This window comes from Chlorocebus sabaeus, chromosome 26 (assembly GCF_047675955.1).
Source record: "Chlorocebus sabaeus isolate Y175 chromosome 26, mChlSab1.0.hap1, whole genome shotgun sequence".
Lineage (NCBI taxonomy): Eukaryota > Metazoa > Chordata > Mammalia > Primates > Cercopithecidae > Chlorocebus > Chlorocebus sabaeus.
In genome coordinates, this window is record NC_132929.1 from 8,408,112 (window position 1) to 8,433,286 (window position 25,175).

At 37.7% G+C, this 25,175-nt stretch overlaps 1 protein-coding gene across 2 annotated transcripts; it reads left to right on the top strand.

Moving 5' to 3' along the window:
- The first annotated feature begins 789 nt into the window (after positions 1-789).
- Positions 790-24,136, top strand: ARHGAP11A (Rho GTPase activating protein 11A). Of its 2 annotated transcripts, none has more exons than XM_008017171.3 (12): positions 790-1,670; positions 5,523-5,593; positions 8,603-8,699; positions 9,270-9,523; positions 10,170-10,333; positions 10,576-10,722; positions 13,816-13,890; positions 14,680-14,847; positions 18,382-18,511; positions 19,329-19,437; positions 21,158-21,296; positions 21,639-24,136. In XM_008017171.3, the coding sequence occupies exons 1-12, from the start codon at positions 1,542-1,544 to the stop codon at positions 23,225-23,227; spliced, it is 3,072 nt and encodes a 1,023-aa protein (XP_008015362.3). In that variant the 5' UTR covers positions 790-1,541; the 3' UTR covers positions 23,228-24,136. The 2 variants fall into 2 exon arrangements, with proteins under 2 accessions (XP_008015362.3, XP_037865711.2); XM_038009783.2 differs by having other exon boundaries at positions 14,680-14,760.
- Positions 24,137-25,175: the final 1,039 nt, after the last annotated feature.

Sequence of the window (25,175 nt, forward strand, 5' to 3'; positions counted from 1 at the left end):
TGTGGTGTTAGTAAATGCATACTATATTGTCTGTATTTAAATCGAGTCCAAATCTCCCGCTCTAAATCTCGCCTTGGGATGTTTCTTACATCCCAAGAAACAGAGTATTTTGATGGGATCGCTGATGTTTCAGAATGCAAAAGTAGCTCAGGGCGTTTGCAGTCGTGCAAGTCAACAAGATAACTGTCTGAACCGAAAGCTGGGCCCCTCCGGGTCTCCTAACTCCAAATCCAACTCCAAACTTCTGCAGCTGCCACCTCCCGTAGACTTCTCATTTCTTCCGCATTCTCCTCTCACGACGGGTCTTCTTTGTTGTACTTAATTTCCTATGCAACAAGATTTCAGCATCACCATCAGTCCCCCAAAGACCAATTCTCACAGAGCCGAAGTTCCCACCAAGGGCCGTGGGTAAGGGTTACTAAAATCAGCGTTTATGAATCCTGTCTCAAGTTGTCTCACCTGGGGTTCCGTAGAACAGTTTCTTCGTAAGAGGTCCTTCAGCGACAGCCGAGCTCGGAAAAAAACGGGAACAAGGTGTCTTTTACATTTCCTCAAATACCGTGTATGATCTGAGGCGCAGGTCAGGTGTATTTAAATATCCTTTAAACAGTACTCCCCCGCCCCAAAAACTGACCTTGAAGGAACAAGTGAAACTCATCCTACTTTTCATGTTTGCTGGGTTTGCCCGTTACACCCCTTCCCCCGCACCTACCAAGACAGGCAGCTCTCGGCCACCCTCCGGGGTCCTGATTTTGAAAAGAGGAGTGGACCAATCAGATGTGGAGCGCTGTTTGGCGCTGCAGTTTGAGCCTGGGCTGAAACTGCGGGCGTGACGGCCGTGGTGGCTCCGGGTGTCTGCGGAGGAGGTGGGGGCGGAAGCATGAGGCTAACGGCTTGGCTTCAGTGAGCGCACCGGGATGTGCAGGCCGGGAGCTAGAGGCAGGCTGATGGGGGAGGGAACGAGCAGCCTGTGAGACGGGGTGACTGCGGCCACCAGCCCGGGCGGGCACCGGGACTGGAAGAGTTGCCTGAGCAGCCGGCTGGTCCGGCGGCAGGCTGGGGCGGGGGCGAGCGCCCAGTTGAGCCTGCTGGGGCTGGAGGAGCGAGAAGGGTGCTCTTCACATTTCAGAGCGAACCAGACGGGGACAGTAAGGTTTGGAGGAAGGGGGGATCGTTGGAAGCAGCCGGAAGTGGTGAGAATCTGGCAATAGGCGAGAAACGGAAAGAATAAAAAGAAGCGAAGTCTATGTGAGTAGCTGAAAGGATTGAGTGACCAGAAAGAAGGTCGGTGTAAGTGAAGGAAGAGTGAGGTGTGGCTGGATCAAAGGGCTAAGAGAAGAGGGTCTGTGTAAGTGGATGTAAGTGAGGATCAGGGAAAAGCCGTGGAAGTGGCCGGGGTTCGGGGCCGCAAGAGTGCCAGACGGGGCCGGAAGGCAGCGGAGCGGAGTTCAGATTTGAGAGCGTTTGGAAATTGGAAGACCTGGTGGCGAACGAGGGTCAGGACCTGTATCCTGCCTCGGAGAGCGATCGACGTGTCCGGGATGTGGGATCAGAGGCTGGTGAGGTTGGCCCTGTTGCAGCATCTGCGGGCCTTCTATGGTATTAAGGTGAAGGGTGTCCGTGGGCAGTGTGATCGCAGGAGACACGAAACAGCAGCCACGGAAATAGGGGTAAGTTCTGTGAAAATTGATTTAGGTTTAAAAGAAAGGGCACACCCTTTATCGTCACTTAGTACCAGATCGTGCTCAAATGTTCACTCTGTGTATCAAAAAGAATGGTTAGGTGTGTAATTCAGTTCGGATGGTCGATTGCTGATATTTAAAAAGGGACCTTCTTGGTGGTGGTGGTGGTGGGTTTTTTTCCCCCAAGGATTTTTGATCATTGAGAGAAAGTTGCAGGATTTTCCAACTTCAGCACTATTGACATTTTGGATTAGATAATTTTTGTTAATCAGCATTTTGATAAATGCTGTTCTGTGAATTGTGGGACGTTGAGCGGGATGTCTGTCTTTTACCCACTAGATGCTGGTAGCATCTCTCGGTTGTGACAATTAAAAATGTCTCCAGATATTGCCAGCTTACTGTATTTGGAACAGGTAGTACGTTGGGAGGGACAAAAACTCTATCCCTCCAGCCTTGTTTTAGAGTAAGGTTGTAGAGGAACAAGGGAGACCAGTGCATTTTCTAAGAAGAATCCGTAGATGAAGAAGTATGACAGAACATTAGAAATAGGCTTCAAATGATAACTGCGTATTCACCAATTTGAGAAATAAGTTTGCTGCTTGGCCATGTCATACTTTTGAGACAGGAATTTTTTTTTTATTTGAGTAAATTGAGAAGCCAGAGTGGAATAATTAAAAAGTTGTTGATGTTTTGGTGGTTGAGGTAAAGGGATTTTGAATGAGATTTTAATAGCTCTGCCACGTCATCAAGAATTCCATTGTGAAAAATAAGCTGAATGTAAAGCATTTTATTTTAAATTTATGCGCCTAATTTCTATGGCACTTCCTAGTACTTGGAGACAAGCTAATAAAATTAATATACATTGCTCTTAATCGTTTATGGTTTCTTTAAAAAAGTGCTTGGAGGAGAAAACCGCCAACAAAACTAATATGTGTACCTCTTAGTCGCTGATACACTTTGGAGAAGTTATTTTTGTTGGTGGCAAATTAATGGCAATACATGTACTTACATTTAAAAAGCTACAGTGATTTCGATTGTAAAACTGGCTTTCCAAGATCTCAAATGTAGCTGATTTTGTAAGTATATGGAAGAGTTTGTATATGGACTTCTTTTCACCCCTTCACCCCTTTTCTTTCTTCATTTTCTTTTTTTTTTTTTTTTTGAGACGGAGTCTCACTCTGTCGCCCAGGCTGGAGTGCAGTGGCCAGATCTCAGCTCACTGCAAGCTCCGCCTCCCGGGTTTACGCCATTCTCCTGCCTCAGCCTCCCGAGTAGCTGGGACTACAGGCGCCCGCCACCACACCCGGCTAATTTTTTGTATTTTTAGTAGAGACGGGGTTTCACCGTGTTAGCCAGGATGGCGTCGATCTCCTTACCTCGTGATCCCTCCGCCTCGGCCTCCCAAAGTGCTGGGATTACAGGCGTGAGCCACCGCGCCCGGCCTTTTCACTCGTCAATAAGAAAAACTGATGCCTGCTTTCAGAGTCAGATAGACCTGAGTTTGAGTCCTGTTCCACCCCTGCTACCTCTGTAAACTTGGGCTGCTTGTTTGATTTCCCTAAACTTCAGTTTTCGATCTATAAAGTGGGAACAGTGGTATTTCTCCTTGAATTGTTTAGGAATTTTTAAAAAGTGAAGCTCTTTATGTAGGCCTAGCACAGTGCGTGTCACAGGCCACTTCTTCATCTAATGATAGTTGTCATATCAATGGTCTGCCTCCTAATTGGTAATCATGCCATATAAATTCAGCTAAAAACACGAGAATATTCTAGTGAAGCAATATAGAAGATCGTTGTGTTATGAGATCTAATGGGATAGGTAGTTTGTTTGAAAACAATTTCTTTAGCCCACTGTGTGTGTTAGCTAATTGTAGTTTTTGAGCTTTTAAAGAAAAGTACTATAAATCTTTTTAAAAATGATACTATAGGTGAGATTCTAATACATAAAGTTTTAAAAACATTTTATGAGATTAAATTATAGTGGTTACTTGTGAAGCCAGTTATTCTAAATAATAAGACTTAAGGAAGAAAACATGCTGAATTCTAATTACATAGAACAGAAGTATACTTACCAGCTTAAGTATCTGGTTTATTTTTACATTTGGTTCGGTTGCACAGTATCAAGAAAATTCTGATTTACCCAATAAAGGGGTTGCCCATACTAACATTTTTTAAATAGCTCAGCTTAAAATGATGATCATAGTATTAACAAATATGTTTTGAATGCTTATTCTGTGTCAGACACTGATACAAGTGTTTTGTATGTTTTAATTTATTTAATTCTTCCTACACCCCTATGACTTAGGATCTGTGTTAGGATACTGAGGAACAAAACGTTAATTTGATCCAGGTCACTCAGCTGATAAGTATGAGTCAAGATTTAAAACCTGGCATTTTTGCGGGCACGGTGGCTCACGCCTGTAATCCCAGCATTTTGGGAGGCCGAGGCGGGTGGATCACAAGGTCAGGAGATCGAGACCATCCTGGCTAACACGGTGAAACCCCGTCTTTACTAAAAACACAAAAAATTAGCCGGGCATGGTGGTGGGCGCCTGTAGTCCCAGCTACTTGGGAGGCTGAGGCAGGAGAATGGGGAACCCGGGAGGCGGAGCTTGCAGCGAGCTGAGATTGCGCCACTGCACTCCAGCCTGGGCAACAGAGCAAGACTTCGTCTCCAATAAAAAAAAAAAAAAAAAGGCCTGGCTTTTTTGCCTTTACGAGCCTACTCTCTTAAGCACTCACTATACCATACTGTCTTTTCAGCTTAAAATGTTTGTAAATTAATTGGAGCCAGGCGCTTGAAAAAGAATTAGTAAAATTTTGTTACTGTGTTGTGTCATTAACAATGCTGAGTGATTTTTATTGTAAATATAAAGTTAAATTTTATGCTCTTAAAACATCAATGCTGCTTGCTTGATAACTTGTGATATCGAAAAAAAAGTACTTAAGCAGCATTCACAGAACAGATGCATGTAAACTAAATTAACACGTGAGATTATATACCCACTTAATTTTGAATAACCAGACATTTACAGGCTTGAATTTACCTTTCAGTGCTATGGAAAGCAACACATTTTTAAGAAGTTCGAATGTGCGCACAAAGATAGTGGCAGATTCTTTATTCTTCAGTGTGCAAAAACATTCAAGTTAACCAACACACAGCTTTACTCTCGGGATCTTCAGTGTATTAAAATTTGAATGTGAGGTTTTAAAAATGGGTTTCCAGCTAGTTGAATGAAGTTTGACTTAAATATTTGCACACCCCTGCCTTGCTTACCTCAGGGCATGGTTTGAAAAACACTCTTCTATAGAAGGTGGAAAATGGTTTAGGTATAAAAATAACCTCTTCTGATATAATTTTAGGAAGACTCAATGAATGACAGGAATTACTGTTTTGCTTTTCAGTTAACTTAGTCTTTTGTGTGTTTATAAGGTGAGCAAAAGAAAGTATATAGTCAGTATATGTAATGTCATTAAAGGAACCTATAGTATTTTTGGGGTAAATCTTAGTGTTTTGGACCAAATTCTGTTTTAATAATTTACTAAGCACTAACCCAATTGATTTTTTATGATCAGATTGGAAACTTGAGTTTACTAGATTATTTGAGGGGAATGACATTATCTTGGCCATCTTTGTACTCCCAGCACTTAGCATACTGTCTAATATGGTAATTATTTGTTATCGAATGCACTTGAAATGATTGTTTTTTCCTTGATTGACAGTTTATCATTTATTTCTGATTTTTAAAAAATTTTCCGAGGTCTTTAATTTGCCTAAAGTTTAAGAAAACTGATATTATGCCTCATATTTGTGTTAGAGTAACTGAATTTGTCATTTTAGGGTAAAATATTTGGAGTACCCTTTAATGCGCTGCCCCATTCTGCTGTACCAGAATATGGACACATTCCAAGGTAAGCAGAATTTGAAATAAAGAAGGCCGGGCACAGTGGCACATGCCTGTAACCCCCGCATTTTGAGAGGCCAAGGTGGGCGGATCACTTGAGTCTAGGAGCCCAAGACCAGCCTGCAAGACCAGCCTGGGCAACATTGTGAGACCTTGTTGCAAAAGATTCAAAGATTAGCTGGGCAGAGCACACCTGTAGTCCCAGCTACTCCGGGGGCTGAGGTGGGAGGATTGCTTGAGCCCAGGAGGGGGAGGCTGCAGTGAGCCTTCTAGCCAGGGAAATGAAGAAGAGAGTAAACATTTCAAACTGGTTTTAGAGAGTTTAAAAGAAATCGCTGATTAAAACATACTTGTTTCAAACCTACAAATGATTTCATCTCTCATTAGCTAATGTTAAAAAAATTTTTTTAACTTTTACATATTTTAAATTTATAATTTGAACCCCTTCCCAGAATTGGATTTTAAAGTCCAGTAATGAGTAAATGTTAGAAATCACAAAAAAAAATCTGTTCTGTTAAAGTCACTTTTCAGTTCTATATGAATTCTTTTGCCACAACTCAGATTAAGTAATATACTGAATTACCAATTCAGTAATAATTTTGACTTTTTGTTTGTTTGTTTAAAAAATATTGGCCACGCATAGTAGCTCATGCCTATAATCCCAGCACTTTGAGGGCCGAGGCAGGAGGATCGCTTGAGCCCAGGATTTTGAGACCAGTCTGGGCAACAAAGCAAGATTCCATCTATAAAAAAATTTTAAAGAAAAATCAGCTGGGCAATGTGGTGTGCACCTGTAGTCCCAGCTACTCCTGAAGCTGAGGCAGAGGATTGTTTGACCCTAGGAGTTTGAGGCTGCAGTGAGCTACGACCATTGCCACTGCACTCTAGCGTTGGCAAGAGAATGAGACCCTGTCTCTTGAAAAGAAATATTGGATAAAAGAATATTTAAGCTAAGATATTAGAGTGTTTGTGAAAATGTATTATGTATCACTTAGTTTTTCTATGCCACTCACTATTTATAAATAACTTTTTTTTTTTTTTTTTTTGAAACAGTTTCACTCTTGTCACCCAGGCTGGAGTACAATGGCATGATCTCGGCTCACTGCAACCTCCACCTCCTGGGTTCAAGTGATTCTCCTGCCTCAGCCTCCCGAGTAGCTGGGATTACAGGTGTCCACTACCACGCTTAGCTAATTTTTGTATTTTTAGTAGAGATGGGGTTTCACCGTGTTGGCCAGGCTGGTCTCAAACTCCTGACATCAGGTGATCTACCCACCTCAGCCTCCCAAAGTGCTGGGATCACAGGTGTGCGCCACTGTGCTGGCCTATTCTAACTGCATCGGAAATTACTAGGAAAGTTTATGTTTTAAGAATATAATTTAAAAATGCATATGATGAAACTTATCTCTTAATTCATTTCCCCTCCATCTAAAGTAGGGTTCCTTTTGGCTACTATAGACCAATAATCTAGGTTTTAATTGATATGTCATCCAAAAGCAATTATTGAACACCTTGTTGCCTTAGGGCAGTTTCCCCCCATTCATCCTATAGGTGTAGATTCATAGTCTTCTTAGGTAACTGCTTAACTATTATGCTCTGTAAATGACCTATGAAAGGCTTGATTTTCTTATAATAAGCACCTATAATGATTTCAACAGGCTGGGCACAGGAGCTCATGCCTGTTATCCCAGCACTTAGGGAGTCCCAGGTGGTGGATTGCTTGAGCCCAGGAGTTCAAGACCAGCCTGGGCAACATGGTGAAACCTTGTCTCTACAAAAAATAGTAAAATTAGCTGGGTGTAGTGATGTGTGCCTAGAGTCCCAGCTAGTCGGGAGGCTGAGGTGGGAGGATCACTTGTGCCCAGGAGGCAAAGGTTGCAGTGAGCAGTGATTGCATCATTCCAGCCTAGGTGACAGAGCAAGACCCTGTCTCAAAATAAAAACGGAAAGAAAAAAAATTAAAAACAACAACAACAACAGATTTTCAGCGTCTGGAATTGCAAAGTCATATTCCCAGGAATAATGACTAAATCTTCATTGTAATTTCATTACCTACTTTTTATTTAATTAAAAGACTGTATTGTCAGTTACTGTCTATAAATAAGGCTGACATTCAGCCACTGCACCAGTACTGCTGTCTCAGTTGTTTGTATCTGATATTCATTCTAATTTGTGGGTGCCAGCTGTTCAGTATCTAGGTATCTAAAGCCAACATTGATTGAGATTATTATTCAAAATAAAGAAATTGGGCACATTCCCCTTAATATGAAAAGGCTTATAAGGACTGGGATAGGTCCTACTTTTCTGAGGGATGATGTTGGGGTGAGGAAAAAAAGAACGTTGCCCTATTTTTGGGTAATGTAGGAGATGAGAAGGTCACCCATGGAGAGATAGTAGACAAAAGAGGAAGGCGTTGGACGGCGCCCTGGGTTGTTCCAGCATGTAGAGGTCTGGCATGAGAGGAATGAGAAAAGGAGTTTGAGAAGGAGCAGTCAGGGAGACAGCAGGAAAAGTAACAGAGTAGTGAAAAGGTATTTTTGAGATGAACAGGGAAGGGGTCAGGTGTGTCAGATGGTGATACATCAAGCAATATGAGAGCAACATACTGACCATGGATTTGGCAAGGCAGAGGCTGTTAGTGAGCTTGAAGACAGCTATTGCTTTGGAGTTATGAGGTATGAGAATGATTGGAGAGGGGTGAGTACAGACATATGAAGAAGTAGAGGCAGTAAAAAAAAGACAAGTCTTATGTCCTGAAGGGAAACAGAAATGAAGTAGGATTGAGATAAAATTTAGTGTGCACATTGGAGTCGTTATGAGTGAAAAGACGGGCCTTGGAAAAGAATTTGGGAAGCAAGTAGACAACTAAAAGTAACATTTTGTCTCAAAGACTACAGAGATTTGTGACTTCAGAGCTTCTGAAAGGTATGTAGTGCTTGGCCTGCTCGTATGTTAGCAGAGGAATAGGATTTGATAAGATGTATATCTAGCCAACTAAAAAAAAGGTCTCTTTCAGCTTTCTTGTCGATGCTTGCACATCTTTAGAAGAACATATTCATACCGAAGGGCTTTTTCGGAAATCAGGATCTGTGATTCGCCTAAAAGCACTAAAGGTTAGCATATTGTTGAGCTATAATTTTTCATTTGAACCATTTTCTGATTTGGTTTTTAAAACTGAAATATTTAGAACTATTAATATGAGTAGTTGACAGAAATTGAATTTGCATATTTTTCATGGCAGAAGAATTTTTTTCCCAAAAGAAATGGTATATTATTTCTATCGTGCTTTAAAAATTTAATAACTTTTAAGTTCATGGTCCTTATTTCTATCAACTATTACGTAAAATGAAAAAATTTGTTAAATTGTATTGTTAGCCTTCTAGAAGGAGTGACATAGCTGAGTATGGTGGCACATGCTTGTAGTCCCAGCTACTTGGGAGGCTGAGGCAGGAAAATTGCTTGAGCCTGGGAATTTGAAGCCAACCCAGGCCACAAAATCTGCACCACATTTCTATAAAAATAAAAATAAATTTAAAAATCATTAAAAATAAAGTAGTGACATATTTTAAAATGAGTTAAGAGAAATTTATTAAATAAAACTTATTAGAGTATAAAAAAAGATACTTTATTTGCAATAAACTCTTAAGTTGCCAAAATACTCAAGATTATTATATTTATTTCAGAATAAACTGGATAGTGGTGAAGGTTGCCTATCTTCTGCACCTCCTTGTGATGTTGCAGGACTTCTTAAGCAATTTTTTAGGGAATTGCCAGAGCCCATTCTCCCAGCTGATTTGCATGAAGCACTTTTGAAAGCTCAACAGTTAGGCACAGAGGAAAAGAATAAAGCTACACTGTTGCTCTCCTGTCTTCTGGCTGACCACACAGTTCATGTATTAAGATACTTCTTTAACTTCCTCAGGAATGTTTCTCTTAGGTAAGTGGTAATTAAAACTCTTGGCAAATAATAGTTGAATTTTTCAACTAATGTTTAATGCTTGTAGATATGTTCCATTTTATTTGGAATGGAAATTTTTCTTTAAAAATTACATATTTCTTTACTATGAGGAGTATACTCTGTGTAATTTAAGAAACAGCATACCAAATGATTTAATATTTCCTTATCTTAAAGTCATCATCATGAATGCCTTAATGGTTCATTGCTGTTTATAACATTCATTGTCCACTGAAAGGCTTTGTTTAAATATTTCCGTTTTGCTTTTCAAAATTTCCCTCTCCCTGCTCTCAGTGAGCCTACTTATTCTAGACATCTTGCTGCCTTCTGATACTTCCAGCTTTTTATGTGTAGGTTTGAAAATCAGATAAAGATGTTCAATTTCTGTGGAAAAGCAAAGTATGAACTCTAAGATTAGCATGGTTTTTAGAATACATATTTAAATATAGAGAGGCTATATATTTCTGGTTCTTTTTTGTGTTCAAGCCAATCATGTAGATGAAGGGTAACTATTTTCCCTTGTGTATGACGGATAGTAAGAGGTCTTCAAAATGTACTACATCCGTGATTTTAACTCTTCTATGTTTTTACCTTGGACTCCATCTAATAAAGCCTTTATTCACTTAAGATCCAGTGAGAATAAGATGGATAGCAGCAATCTTGCAGTAATATTTGCACCAAATCTTCTTCAGACAAATGAAGGACATGAAAAGATGTCTTCTAACACAGAAAAAAAGCTACGATTACAGGCTGCAGTAGTACAGACTCTTATCGATTATGCATCAGATATTGGTAAGATGTAGTTGCATTATTAGCAGAATTTGTTTAAATGAGGAAAATCTCTGTTTCTTCCAAAGGAACTATGAAGGCAACTGTTAGAAAGTTGGTATATTACTGACTTCACCCCCACCCACAGTACCGGCCCCTCCTGCAAAGACAAAAAGAAAAGAAATTGGTATATTACTATGTCAACATTTTTGGGGAAGAGTGGAGGAAGGATAATAATTGTCTTATTTGTGAACATTTTCATTTAGGGTGTGTACCAGATTTTATCCTGGAAAAGATACCAGCTATGTTGGGTATTGATGGTCTCTGTGCTACTCCATCACTGGAAGGCTTTGAAGAAGGTGAATATGAAACTCCTGGTGAATATAAGAGAAAGAGAAGACAAAGTGTAGGAGGTAAGTGGCAGTCGCATTTTATGGAGGTACAGTGATGTGCTTTAATTGAAAGTACATTTCACGTAAAGAAACATGAATTGTGATATGTGCCTTTTTGATGCTTATAGCACAGCTGGAAAGCTAGGACGTATGGATGTAAAAAGTTAAAGCGATAATACAATCTAATGTTAAGTGCTAAATCTCTAGCATAAATATAAAATATGTTAAAAGGAGAAAAGTTCCCTGGGTTGTAACGATCAGGAACTTGTCAAAGAGGAGTCAAACTGAACCTTCTTGAATAATGGGTAGAATTTAGTGGGATTGGGTGGAGGATCAGAATACTTGTATCCTATTCTAAATGAGAAGGATGCTATGAAGAAAGGTTTGTGTAGGGAAGAAGTAACCTAGGTCTAACGTAAATGCAGCAGTATGACTTGAGTGAAGTGTTCAGCATAAGGATGAAGGATGGTATTGTGGTAAACTTAATGCCAGGCTAAAGAATTAGAATATTAACCTGGGTGTTGGTGAGTCATTGAAGATTTATGATGTGAGGTATGATATGATTAAAAATTTTTAGAAAATTACCTGATTTGAAGAATTGAGACTTGGAAGTAGGGAGAATAGTCAGCAATGTGTGTCAGTAATCCAGGCACAAGATTATTGTTTGAACTTGTTAGTGACATGGATTAGTTAGTTAGGAGTACAAACTAAATAATGAAGGAAATATTATCAAGGAAGAATCAGAAAGACCAAAAGTTTTATGATGGTGGAGTTGGTAATAAAACTTGCAATCTCCTTGATGAAGAAATCAGAGACCATTCTTCTTCCAATTACTTTAGGAAATTTCTTATCTTTTGAATATCAGAACCAAATGTTACTAACTATCCCATTCCCTTTCTCATCTTTTAGCTTGTTATTGCATACTTGTGTTTCTTCTTTACCTCCTTTGTAGATAGGATAATATTGATGACTTATGTATCATTTTCCTAGGGCTACTGTAGCAAAAGTACTACAAACTAGGTGGCTTAAACCAACAGAAATTTGTCTCACCGTTCTGGAGGCTAGAAGTCTGAAATCAAGGTGTTGGCGGAATGCCTGAAACCTGCAGGGGAGAATCCTTTCTTGCCTCTTTCTGGCTCCTGGTAGTGGCTGTCAGTCCTTAGCATTCCTTGGCTTGCAGCTGTGTCACTCCAGTCCCTGCCTATGTCATCCCATGGTGTTGCTCTGTGTCAGAACTTCCGTCTTATAGGACACATTGGATTAGGGCCCACCTGAATGACCTCATTTTAGCTCGAGTACATCTGTAAAGACACTAATTCCAAGTATGGCCACCTTCATAGGTACTGGGGGTTAGGACTTAAACATAGGTTTTTTGGAGAACACATGCAACCCATAAAACTTCCTATCCCAAATGGAGATATTTCTCAGATGCAGATCGTCTTGATCGCCCTCTTCCCAGTCCTGTAGGTGCAGTTATCACATCTAAATAGATAACCATCACATATGTACAACCGTTATCTTGAAAATGTCAGTTCCGCTTTACTAACGGCCTGCTAGGCAGACCTCATCACATCTGCTTTTCATTGGTGTTTTAAGCTTAACATTTTGAAATGACCATCTTCATCCTCTTTAACCTGGTTCTGTGTGAATTCCATTTTCTTCTAACTGCACCACTATTCCCTAGATACTCAGGCTTTAACCGTGGGTTCCACCTCGTCCTCTAACATCTATTATCAGACAGTTTTCATGTCGTATAAGATTCTATCTCTGTAATGTTTATTGCATCGTTACTGTAAGAATCTTCCTGGCTGGGTGCGGTGGCTCACACCTGTAATCCCAGCACTCTGGGAGGCCAAGGTGGGCAGATGACGAGGTCAGGAGATGGAGACCATCCTGGCTAACACGGTGAAACCCCGTCTCTACTAAGAATGTAAAAAATTAGCTGGGTGTGGTGGCGGGCACCTGTGGTCCCAGCTACTCGGAAGGCTGAGGCAGGAGAATGGTATGAACCTGGGAGGCAGAGGTTGCAGTGAGCTGAGTTCGTGCCACTGTACTCCAGCCTGGGCGACAGAGCGAGACTCTGTCTCAAAAAAATAAATTAATTAAAAGTAAAAATAAAAAAAAGAATCTGGTCTTTATGCTTCCTCCTTGAATCTACCCTGTGTATTGCTATTAAGGCTCACTTTTTTTTTTTTTTTTTTTTTTTTGACGGGGTCTCTCTTTGTCACCCAGGCTGGAGTGCAGTGATGCTATCTTGGTTCACTGCAGCCTCCACCTCCTGGGTTCAAGTGATTCTCTTGCCTCGGTCTCCCAAGTAGCTGGGATTACAAGTGCACACTACCCCACCTGGCTAATTTTTGTATATGTAGTAGAAACAGGGTTTCACCACGTTGGCCAGGCTGGTCTCTAACTCCTGACATCAAGTAATCTGCTTGCCTTGGCCTCCCAAAATGCTCGGATTACAAGTGTGAGCCACTGCACCTGGCCAAGGCCTACATTTTAAATGTATAACTCTACTCAAGTATCTCACACACATACCCTTCAGGAATTTTAATTGATAATAGTGATATTTATAGCTTGGCATTCAAGGTCTTTCATAGGATTACTCTAGCATACCTGTCTACTATTTCCTGTCTTTGAGCAACTTTAGTCAAACTATGTTATTTATTGTTTTCCAGACACTTTTATTCATTTGCTTACATTATTTATTGATACAATGTTTTTACTTCCATCTCTACTGATCTTTTAAATATCTTTATTCATGCCTCCATTTCCATGGTTCTTGCCTCAGTTCAGACCTTCATCTTTTGCCTTAACATGTAATGATTTCTTATTCCCTACCCTTACTGTACATTATGTATATTTGTATTACATTTCTTTCTGTATTGTCTTTTTTTTCTTTTTTTTTTTAGGGATATGGAAGTATAAGTGGGGAATGAATAAAAATATGTCCTTTAATGTTTTTCCTATTTTGAAATAATTCCTCTTAAATAACTTAAAATTTATAAGCCGATGTAAAGTTACATGTTGAACAAAGACCGCAAATGTTAATATGAATTATTGGTGCAAGACAAGTAAATGTTAAGTTGTAATTGCTTATGCCTTGCATTTCAGATTTTGTTAGTGGAGCACTAAATAAATTTAAATCTAACAGAACACCTTCTATTACACCTCAACAAGAAAGAATTGGTAGGTATTTATTATATGCATTTATTTTAATTAAAATTTGTATAGTATTCTATAAAATATAATTATAATAATAATTATCTAATTTATATTAATCAAATTTAATCAAATCAAATATTATTTTTAATAGACATACTGTACTATATATACTATGTTGTGACATTGCTAATTACATAGGCTGTAATGAACCCAGTGTTGTAGGCAAAAATTTTTTTAGTCTGTTATGGCTTTAATCTTCTTAATCATGCTTTTCTGTTTGTAATTTAGATGCTATTGAGCATGTGAAAATAGTTCAACCTCATTTTTATCTTAGGACTAGAAGTTCATTATTGTGTATTTCAACTTTTTATCCTAATTTGCTGTGGCTGCAATTATTCAGCCAGTAAGAGGCAACATGATCTTTTGTTTTCTAGAATGAAGAAATGAACTGGTTAATACTCAGCTATGATGAAAAGCAAAAATAATATTTAGATTAGTTTTTGTTTCAACTCCTTGATTGTAATTTCTTCCTTAAATTAATATTTTTTAATATATATCATATGCATCTTTTAGTCTATTAGATTTAAGTAACTGCTGTCTCTTAAGAGTCCTGCCTCTGCGACTTCCTTATTTTCATTTAAGGAATTGCAGAGTGTTTTAGTTAACATCTGTTTAACTGATAATGTAAATATATCCTCATTTTTTGTTTAGCTTTAAGTAATAGCTTTATAAGAAGAAATTATGTAAAGCTTTTGTATGTTGTCAACTCTGCAGTAGAAACAACAAGTTGGTTTTGTTTTGATATTTTTTCAGCCCAGCTGTCTGTATCACCAGTGATTCTTACACCAAATGCTAAACGTAAATTGCCAGTAGATTCTTCTCATGGTTTCTCAAGTAAGAAAAGGAAGTCCATCAAGCATAATTTTAACTTTGAGCTGTTGCCAAGTAATCTCTTCAATAGCAGTTCTACACCAGTATCAGGTAGCAAATAGAATTTATATAAATGAATTGTAAACATTAAAATGGGTGCCTATTCCAGGCACAGTGCAATTTCATATGAATAATACCACCATAAGGAACTACAACTTTATTCTGTGTTTTATCAAATTTATGAATTTTTATAAAACCGCTTGCCTTTTACAATAGACACTGTTTCAAATATAGTGTGTGTGTGTATCTGTGTGTGTTATGACTACATCTATTGAAAGTTATGATAACCCAGAGTAGTAGTTTGGGCTTCTGGTGATAGCATTGGTGCTTAGGTTTTATGTGATTAGACATCCTGAATCCTGCTATAGGTACTTCTGGGTCTATAGCTGTGGCTTTATTGCTGTCATTTGTTGAATTGAGGTTGCCAGATGTTTGATCATCTCTGATTCCCAAGTGGGAGTGTTACTATTGCAGGTTAAGGTTTGAAAATGAGGGTATTTTTAAAGTTTTAGACTCAAGTACCTTTTGTAAAAGCTTTAGAACTTTGTTGACGCTGTTCCTTGTGCCATGGCTTCCAGATCCCTTACCAGCCCAGCCATTTTCTTCCAAATTAACAACAAGTTCTAATGTGGCCAACGAGAGCCTTCGGAGAATAATAGAATATGATCACGCTAATCCGAAGATTAGTCTGGGTCTTAGATTAAATTGGCTCTTTTAGCATATACAGAATTCAAGTTGGCTTATATTAACCTTATGATCAACCAAAAATGAAATGAAACTCTAAACCCAGGGTCCTCCATCTCATTTATTTTACATTTAGTCAAAATGTGAGTGATCTCTGATTATTTTAGATTTTTATTTTGTTGGTTTCAGACAATGTTAAGTTTCATTTTTAATTCATTATCTGAGTTATATGAGTTCTTCCCCAAAGCCTCTCTTTTTTCTGTTGTCCAAAAGGGTTCTTATTTGTTTTATTGAGAAGTTGAACAGAATAGCAACTTGAGGTTTTCCAGAAGAAACCACTTCACAGGTTCTCTAGGGCTCATTGAAATGTGATGATAGTAACTCTGAAGCTTATGTCTATAGCTTTTGGAGTGTTCACAGGTTGGAGACTTAAACTTTTTTAAGTCACATAGTTCAGTTTTTTTTTTTTTTTTGAATATTTAAGAGGCTTTGCAGTTTGGAGGACGTTTTCCAAATGGCAAATGGGAATTGTAGTTCTACCTGCCTTTGCTTATTAGCATTGCATCTTCCCCAAGATGAACATACTGATTCCTTCTTCTCCTCCTCCAAGCTCCCAAAACAGGTTAAACAATCCATGCTGTTTTTAGTTTGAGCTTGCCTAATCAGTGAATTTTCTTTATAAAAAAATTTAAAAATTCAACAACAGTAATTCTATTATTTTTACACCATTTTTCTTTGACCCTACTTTCTCAGCTACAATTCAACAAATTCCATATGCAAAATTGAAAATAGATTGATTTCTGTGTTTAGATTGTAACAAATATGATGCTTTTTAAAATATATAAAGGCAACATTAGTCTGTAGTCCACAGAGTATCTATTCATAATTTTCTTCCTTTTTTTTTTTTTTTTTTTTTTGAGACAGAGTTTTGCTCTTGTTGCCCAGGCTAGAGTGCAATGGCACGATCTCAGCTCATTGCAGCCACCACCTCCCAGGTTCAAGCAATTCTCCAGCCTCAGCCTCCTAAGTAGCTGGGATTATAGGTGCCCGCCACCACACCTGGCTGATTTTCTTTTGTATTTTTAGTAGAGACAGGGTTCTACCACATAAGGCCAGGCTGGTCTTGAACTCCTGACATCAGCTGATCCACCTGCTTTGGTCTTCCAAAGTGCTGGGATTACAGGTGTGAGCCACCACGCCTGGCCATAATTTTCTTTTTTTTTTTTTTTTTTTTTTTTTTGAGACGGAGTCTCGCTCTGTCGACCAGGCTGGAGTGCAGTGGCGCAATCTCGGCTCACTGCAAGCTCCGCCTCCCGGGTTCACGCCATTCTCCTGCCTCAGCCTCCCCAGTAGCTGGGACTACAGGCGCCCGCCACTGCGCCCGGCTAATTTTTTCTATTTTTAGTAGAGACGGGGTTTCACCATGATCTCGATCTCCTGACCTTGTGATCCGCCCGCCTCGGCCTCCCAAAGTGCTGGGATTACAGGCGTGAGCCACCGCGCCCGGCCCATAATTTTCTTATGTATGTGATAAATTTGCGTTGTTCCATATATTCTGACTGTGTCTCCTGCGACCATTGACACTTTTTTTTATTTTTATTTTTTGAGACGGAGTCTCGCTCTGTCTCCCAGACTGGAGTACAGTGGCATGATCTTGGCTCACTACAACGTCCACCTCCCACGTTCAAGCAATTCTTGTGCCTCAGCCTCCCGAGTAGTTGGGATTACAGGCATGCACCACCACGCCCAGCTAATTTTTGTATTTTTAGTAGAGACGGGATTTCACCATGTTGGCCAGGCTAGTTTGAACTCCTGGCCTCAAGCAATCCGCCCACCTCAGCCTCCCAAAATACTGGGATTACAGAAGTGAGCCACTGTGCCTGGCTGGACACATTTTTAAAGTGACTAGACTACAGCCCTAGAATAAAGCTACTTATGTCACTTCAGATGTATAATATTGGCTTCCAAAATTTTCTTTCGCTAAATGTACCCAAAAGTTACTATGATGGTCGTATTTTTTCTGTTTTCATAATTGAAAAAATGTGAATGTGTCTGTTTGGGAAACTTTGTGAATTCTTTATTAATAACTCAGATGAATTGAGAGGGTTCATGTTTGTTGAATGTGTCCTGGGTATGATTCAAACATAAGTCAAGTGTATATGGTGCCTTTGTTCATAACTATTTTACTTCTTTCATAATTGTTTACTGTAGTTGATTTCATAATATAAATGGTGTTAAATAATTAAATCGAGCTTCTGTTGTACCAATAATTATTTGAATGGAACACAGCCGCAGCCAAGTGATTAGACATGTTATGGAATAATTAGTTTTTGTTTACTTGCCAAAAATATTGAACAAATTACATTCTGGAGTCAGGTGGGTAGCAGTTGGCCAGCAGGTGTATCTCAAATATTCAGATTCCAACTTGTTTGCCAATAGCTTATTTTTTATAATACCATTAATTAGTATTATGTACTAGATACTTACTAAATATTTTATACAGATAACAGTAATATTCATCATAGAAGTCCATTTTCAGAGCCTAAAGCCATTTAGTAAGTGATGGAGCAAACTCAAGCCTGTCTCCAAATCTTGTTTTTTTCCAGTCTGCAATGGTGCCTATCCCTGCCTTGTATTATTACAAGATTTTACAGAAAAGCTCTAATATAAAAGTAATGCTTAATCTGACCTTTAATTGGCAAATCAAAAGTAAGAAATGAATGCTTTTTCTTAGCTGAGTTGGGTTATTTGACACTTGAAGTTTCTAACCAGAAATTAAGTGATTTCAGTTGTTGCTTGGTATAGAAATTAAGGCTTTGAATCTAATTGCAGCTATTACTATTTTATACTTTAAAAGGAAAATAGGTATGCGTGGTATATTACATGTGGTTATTTTCGTAGTTCACATCGATACAAACTCAGAAGGGTCATCTCAGAGTTCACTCTCTCCTGTACCCAGTGGTGGAAACCATTTGATCACTGCAGGTGCACCAAGGCGAAGTAAAAGAATTGCAAGCAAAAAAGTTTGCAGGTACTTTATCCAGGACATTTTGTTTTCATCAGATAAATATTTAGTATACACATAGTTAATAAAATGTTTTATCTTTCTGTCAAGCATCATATTCGAGTCATAATTTTTTAAAATCTCTTCTGGCTTTATAGTCTTATTAATCAATTGCCTTTTCAATACCCACCAGAGAAAAATTACTAATTTGAGTCCATTGTGCTTGCTTAAAATCCTTTTTTATGTTGATGGTGTAAGTTTAAAATTTCCTGTTAGAGGCTGGGCACGGTGGCTTATGCCTGTAATCCTAGCACTTTGGGAGGCCGAGGTGGGTGGAGCACTTGAGCTGAGGAGTTCAAGACCAGCCTGGGCAATGTGGCAAAACCTCATCTCTATAAAAAGTACCAAAAGTAGCCAGGCATGGTGCCACACACCTGTAGTCCCAGCTACCTGGGAGGCTGAGGTGAGAGGATCATCTGAGTCCAGGGATGTCGAGGCTACAGTGAGCTGTGATTATGCCATTATACTCCAGCCTGGGCCACAGCGTCAGACCCTGTCTCAAAAAGAAACAAACAAAAAAATTCCTGTTAGGTTAAAAAGCTAGCCTATTCTAACAATTCTGATTTATAACTGACTAAATAACTTTTAAGATTAAGAGATCATTTTTATATGCAAATATAATGTGTTCATATATGGTATCTTAAAGTTGAACTGTTTTTAAAGAATTATTAATCCACCCAATTATTATCAGTATGATTTGCTGTGGACTTTATTTCAAATTTGATATTTCATGTATTTCTCTGGTGTTTATACTATAAACTGACATTTTTAATTCCACTTCTAGAGTAGAATCAGGAAAAGCAGGCTGCTTTTCTCCTAAACTCAGCCATAAAGAAAAGGTTCGAAGATCTCTTCGTTTGAAATTCAATCTAGGGAAAAATGGCAGAGATGTAGTAAGTTTCTTACCATTTTATTGATCTTTATATTAGCATAATGCTATAAACTTGACACTAAAAAACACTCATAACCCTGCCTTCCCTCCAGTGACTGTCACATTCTGTTCTTTTTATACAAAACTCTTACACTTGAGTTGATATCAAATTTCCTTGCATTGGAATACCCAAAGCTTAGTCCTTGGACTTCTCTTTTTTCTCTTTACTTACTTAAGGCGATCATCAGTTTTAAACATTATATACAGGTTGAGTAGCTTGAGACCAGAAGTATTTCAGATTCCCCATTTTTGGGGTGAATTTTGGAATATTTACATTATTTTTGCCAGTTCAACATCCCTAATCTGAAAATCTGGAATGCTCCAGTGAGCATTTTCTTTGAGCATCATGTCAAATGCTTAAAAGCTTTGGATTTTGGAGCATCCAGAATTTTGGCTTTTCAGATTTGGAATGCCCAACCTGTATTTACTTAAAACTTCCAAGTTTATGTTCTCTAATCCCAAATGCTCTTCTGAACGACTTGACTGTTTCTGAACATCTGCTTTTTTGACTCTCCTACTTGGATATCTAATCCAATAGGCATTTCAAATGTAACCTGTCCCAAGCAGATGCATTTCTTTGCTGCTGCTATCCCCTGCACCAAACACCACTTTTACCTGTGGTTTTCCCTATCTCAGTTATGGCAAATCGTTCTTCCAGTCACTTAAGCCAAAAACCATGGTCACATCCTTGATTCCTCACTTTCTCCGACACACCATGTCTAAACCGTTAGAGAATATTGTCTAACTTCTGCTTTTAGAGTATGTCCAAACTGACCAGTTCTCACTATTACTACTTTTCCCACTTTCTCTAAGTTCCGTCATCTTTCTGCTGGATTACTCTAGTAAATTCCTATTAATAGTTTTACCTTCTCTTACCCTTGCTGCAGTTCTGTAGCTGAAATTGCTCTTTTAAAATCTGTTAGGTTATGTAGTCTCTGCTCAGAACTCTCCAGTGACTCCTCATTTCACTCTGAATAAAAGCCACAGTTCTCACGTTGACCTGCAATGCCTCACGTGATCTGTTCTAAGGCTGCATTTCTGAGCTCTTCTCCAGTCCCCTTTGCTCACTCTGCTCCAGTCTGAGACTGCACTGGCATTCTGCTCTTACTGTAATGTTCTTCCCCCTGAAATCTTCGTGGCTCTCGCCTTTGTTTTGTTTTACTCCCAAATCATCTTCTCATCACCCTATTTTAAACTAAACCTCCATTCTTCACCACTCCATATCCTTTTTACCCTGTTTTACTTTTCTCCATAGCACTTTTCACCTTGTGTATTGTATTTATGCAATATAATTTACTGTTTATCTTATTTAAGTCTAAATTTCCCCATCTAAATAGAGTGTAAATTACATAAGGATAAGATTTTGGTCTAGGTACCCCACTGCCCCAACTATTTGTGAACAGGCCCTAGCACAGAGTCAGAACACACACAAAAATTATTTTAATTAATATGTCAAACTGTTTTAAAAGTAGATCATAAAATACCAACTAATAGCAAAATCAAATGATCACAGTTTTCATTAGCAGGCAAGAATATTTGTCATTGTTAAGAATTGTTTCTCAATTATATATCTCTTTTTAAATCAGCTAAAGATTTTGATAACTACAAAAAAATTATTCTGTCTTTATATTTTCAGTTAACTAGGCTTATTTCTTAACTAAAACTTTTTTTTTTCCGTACAGAATGGATGTTCTGGTGTCAGTAGATATGAAAGTGTTGGTCAGCGACTTGCAAATCAACAAAGTTTAAAAAATCGAATTGAATCTGTAAAAACAGGTTTGCTTTTTAGCCCAGATGTTGATGAAAAGTTGCCAAAGAAAGGTACATTTACATACTACTGTTAAGAGTTTTACCTAAAAATCCTGCTTTAGTTGCTTTTTTAATGATAAAATATATTAATTAATTTACTGTTCTAGAGATTAGAAGTTCATGTTTGAATAGTGAAAATATTAGAATTGGCAATGTATTTTTATATCAACAATTGGGAAATGCTTATACATGTAAATATGAAAATGTTTGACATTCTTATGTTAAAAATTATTTCTTATAACACAAATACTTTATTAGAATTAAATGCTTAGTGACTTATTTGCCATGTGCTTGGATATTATTTCAAAACAAGGTTAAATACAAAGGATTAAGCACTAAACTGCTTTATTTTAGGTTCACAAAAGATCAGTAAGTCTGAGGAAAACTTACTAACTCCAGAGCGACTAGTTGGAACAAATTACCGGATGTCTTGGACAGGACCTAATAATTCAAGTTTTCAAGAAGTAGATACAAATGAAGCTTCTTCAATGGTGGAAAATCTTGAGGTAGAAAACTCTTTGGAGCCTGATGTCATGGTTGAAAAGTCACCTGCTACTTCATGTGAACTCATCCCTTCCAATTTAAACAGTAAGCATAATAGCAACATAACAAGTAGCCCTCTTAGTGGGGATGAAAATAACGTGACCAAAGAGACTTTGGTGAAAGTTCAAAAAGCATTTTCTGAATCTGGAAGTAATCTTCATGCATTGATGAATCACAGGCAGTCATCAGTACCTAATGTGGGAAAAGTAAAATTAACTGAACCATCTTATTTAGAAGATAGCCCAGTGGAAAATCTATTTGAAACTAATGATTTGACTGTAGTAGAATCAGAGGAGAAATATGAACACCACACTGGTAAAGGTGAAAAATGGTTTTCAGAGAGGGACTTTTCACCCCTTAAAACTCAAACATTTGATAGAGAAGCAACTATAAAATGTTATTCAACTCAGATGAAGATGGAACATGAAAAAGACATTCATTCAAATATGCCAAAAGATTATTTAAGCAAGGAAGAATTCCCCAGTGATGAACAAATAAAGAAACAGCAGTCCCCAAAGGATAAACTGAATAATAAATTAAAGGAGAATGAGAATGTGATTGAAGGTAACTTACCAAAGCGTGCAGCACATAGCAAGGACAAGACTAGAGCCTCTTTCTCACAGCAGAGTACATGTGTTATAACAAACTTGTCAAAACCTAGGCCTGTGAGAATTGCCAAACAGCAGCCACTGGAAACATGTGAGACAACAGTTTCTGCAAGTTTACAAATGACAGAACATAGAAAGGTTTCTGATCACATACAGTGGTTTAACAAGCTTTCTTTAAATGAACCAAATAGAACGAAAGTCAAGTCACCGCTTAAGTTTCAGCGTACTCCTGTTCGTCAGTCTGTCAGAAGAATTAATTCTTTGTTGGAGTATAGCAGACAGCCTATAGGGCATAAGTTGGCGAGTCTTGGTGATACAGCTTCTCCTCTGGTTAAATCAGTGAGCTGTGACGGTGCTCTTTCCTCTTGTATGGAAAGTACATCAAACGATTCCTCTGTTTCATGTATCGAATCAGGTCCTAAAGAACGGAAGTCCATGTCATGTGAAGAGTCAAATATTGATGCGATTTCAAAGTCAAGCGTGGAGTTACCTTCGAAATCTTTCTTAAAGATGAAGAAGCACCCAGATTCAGTGAATGCTTCTCTTGGGTCTACTACAGTTTGTAAACAGAAGATGTTATCTGATGGCCAAGTTAAGCTTCCCTTGGATGATCTGACTAATCATGATATATTAAAACCGGTTGTAAATAACAATATAGGCATTTCTTCTGGGATAAATAACAGGGTCCTTAGGAGACCATCAGAAAGAGAAAGGGCCTGGTACAAAGGTTCTCCAAAACATCCTATCGGAAAAACTCAATTACTACCAACAAGTAAACCTGTAGACTTGTAATTGGTAAATGTTATACTTGTCATTAATGTAAATAAAGTGAGCAGTTGATGGTATGACTTGCAGGATAATCTACATGTTAGTTTGTAGCTCAGGATGATTATTAAGCAATAGATTTGCTCTGAAACGTTTTTATTTCACTGTACAAGCAACTTGGATTTTTATTTGTACAAATTACTTGTTTTTCTTAATGATGGCAATTTTTAAACTTAAATTTTATTGTGATCTCTTAAAGCAGAAGTTAAACTTTACCTTTCTAAAGAAATTGTTGACTGGATTTATAAGAAGTTAATTTTTGAAAATTACATGATATTTTTGTGTGATAGGAAGAATGGAGCAAGTTGTGCCTATTTCCTCAAGTCAGATAAGGTTTCTAAAATAAATTTCTAGCATGTAAAGGGTAGAGATAAACCCTGCAAATCTTATGTCTGGAATTATATTAATGTTTGTCCTTGCCAAAATTCCTAGAAATTAATTTCCTTCAATAGCATCCTAATATTCTATTTTTATTTGGGGCAGAGTAATTTCATTTATGTTGCCTGTAGGTGTACCATGTGTTCACTTGAACAAAGAACAAATGACTAAGATGGAGTATTGACTAAAGTATGTTCACATATTATGATGCAGAAATAATTGATAACTTTTAAGCCATACTACGATTTTAAAGACAATTTGCACAAATACATTTGTATCTGTTTTGTCCAATATAGATTTGGCAATTATTTAAAGAGGGATAATCTTGAAAAAAATTAATCAAGGTGATTTCTTATATGTAGATGCTTGATTTTGGAATTTGAAATAGTAGATGTACCTCTTTAACCTTTTTTACTTGGATAAAAACCTATGATGATTTTGTCCTGTGTGTAAATGTTATTTATTTAGCATAGACATTAAAGATAACTCTCTGGAAAATGACTTGACTAAGGCTGTCATGAAATTCAAAGTGCCATTTAGAACATGCACCAACTTGTCAAGCAAATCTGTCTAAATTTATATTTTAAATTATTACAAATTACACGTCTTTGAGGAAGGAGTATTATGAACAATAGAACATATTCTCTAGGTTGTAGAGAAAGGAATAAGCAGACAGAATCAACCACTAAAGATAGTTTTTCAGATAAGTTGTTAGAATGTCATGTTTAGATGTTGGAGCAGATTAGAGCAGCATTCATGCCACTCAGAGCAACCAGACTTACAGCATAAGTATGGACGAGGAATTTCAGATCATTGGATATTTGCTTGGCTAGGGTCTACTTTGTTTATTTGATATCAAATAGGTTTGTAGATGTTTATGGTATTTCTAATTGTAAGTAGAGACAAAATATTCATATACTCATATATATTATCTGCTTTAAACAATTTTTAAATTTTAAAAATGCATTAATGTCTTTTTATATCCAAGGGAAAGATGAAATGTTGAATTTGAAGGCTAATTCAGTAAGAAGTCCTAGGGGTTTAACTGTACATACTACCTGAACTGGCTTTTCTGAGAGATGAATCAATAATGAAAAATGTCTGTTTAAAAAAAAAAACTACCACATGTGACTACTATTTTTGTTAGCTGAAAGCTGCAATACAAAGTATTACAGGAATATGAAGGTGAATAGCTTGAAGATACGGTAACTAGAGAGTCAGAAAAGTTTTGTTTTAGACTTGATTTAATGTGTTTTTATTTTTTCTTACACAAAATAGAGATAATGTTGCTAACTTCATGGGATATTTGAAGAAAGTGTATAAATACACTTTACAAAGTTAAAAGTGTCTGGACATGTGCAGTAACCGCATGGGTTCTTTTCTGTGTCTTATTAATGTAAATAAAGATCGAATATTAATTTGGTTATCTAATAAGCAACAAATAATACATAGAACTTAATAGACTGTTCAACCACATTTTATAATATGATCACTAAGAACTTAATGTAGGATTTTAATAATCATGTTTTTTAAATTG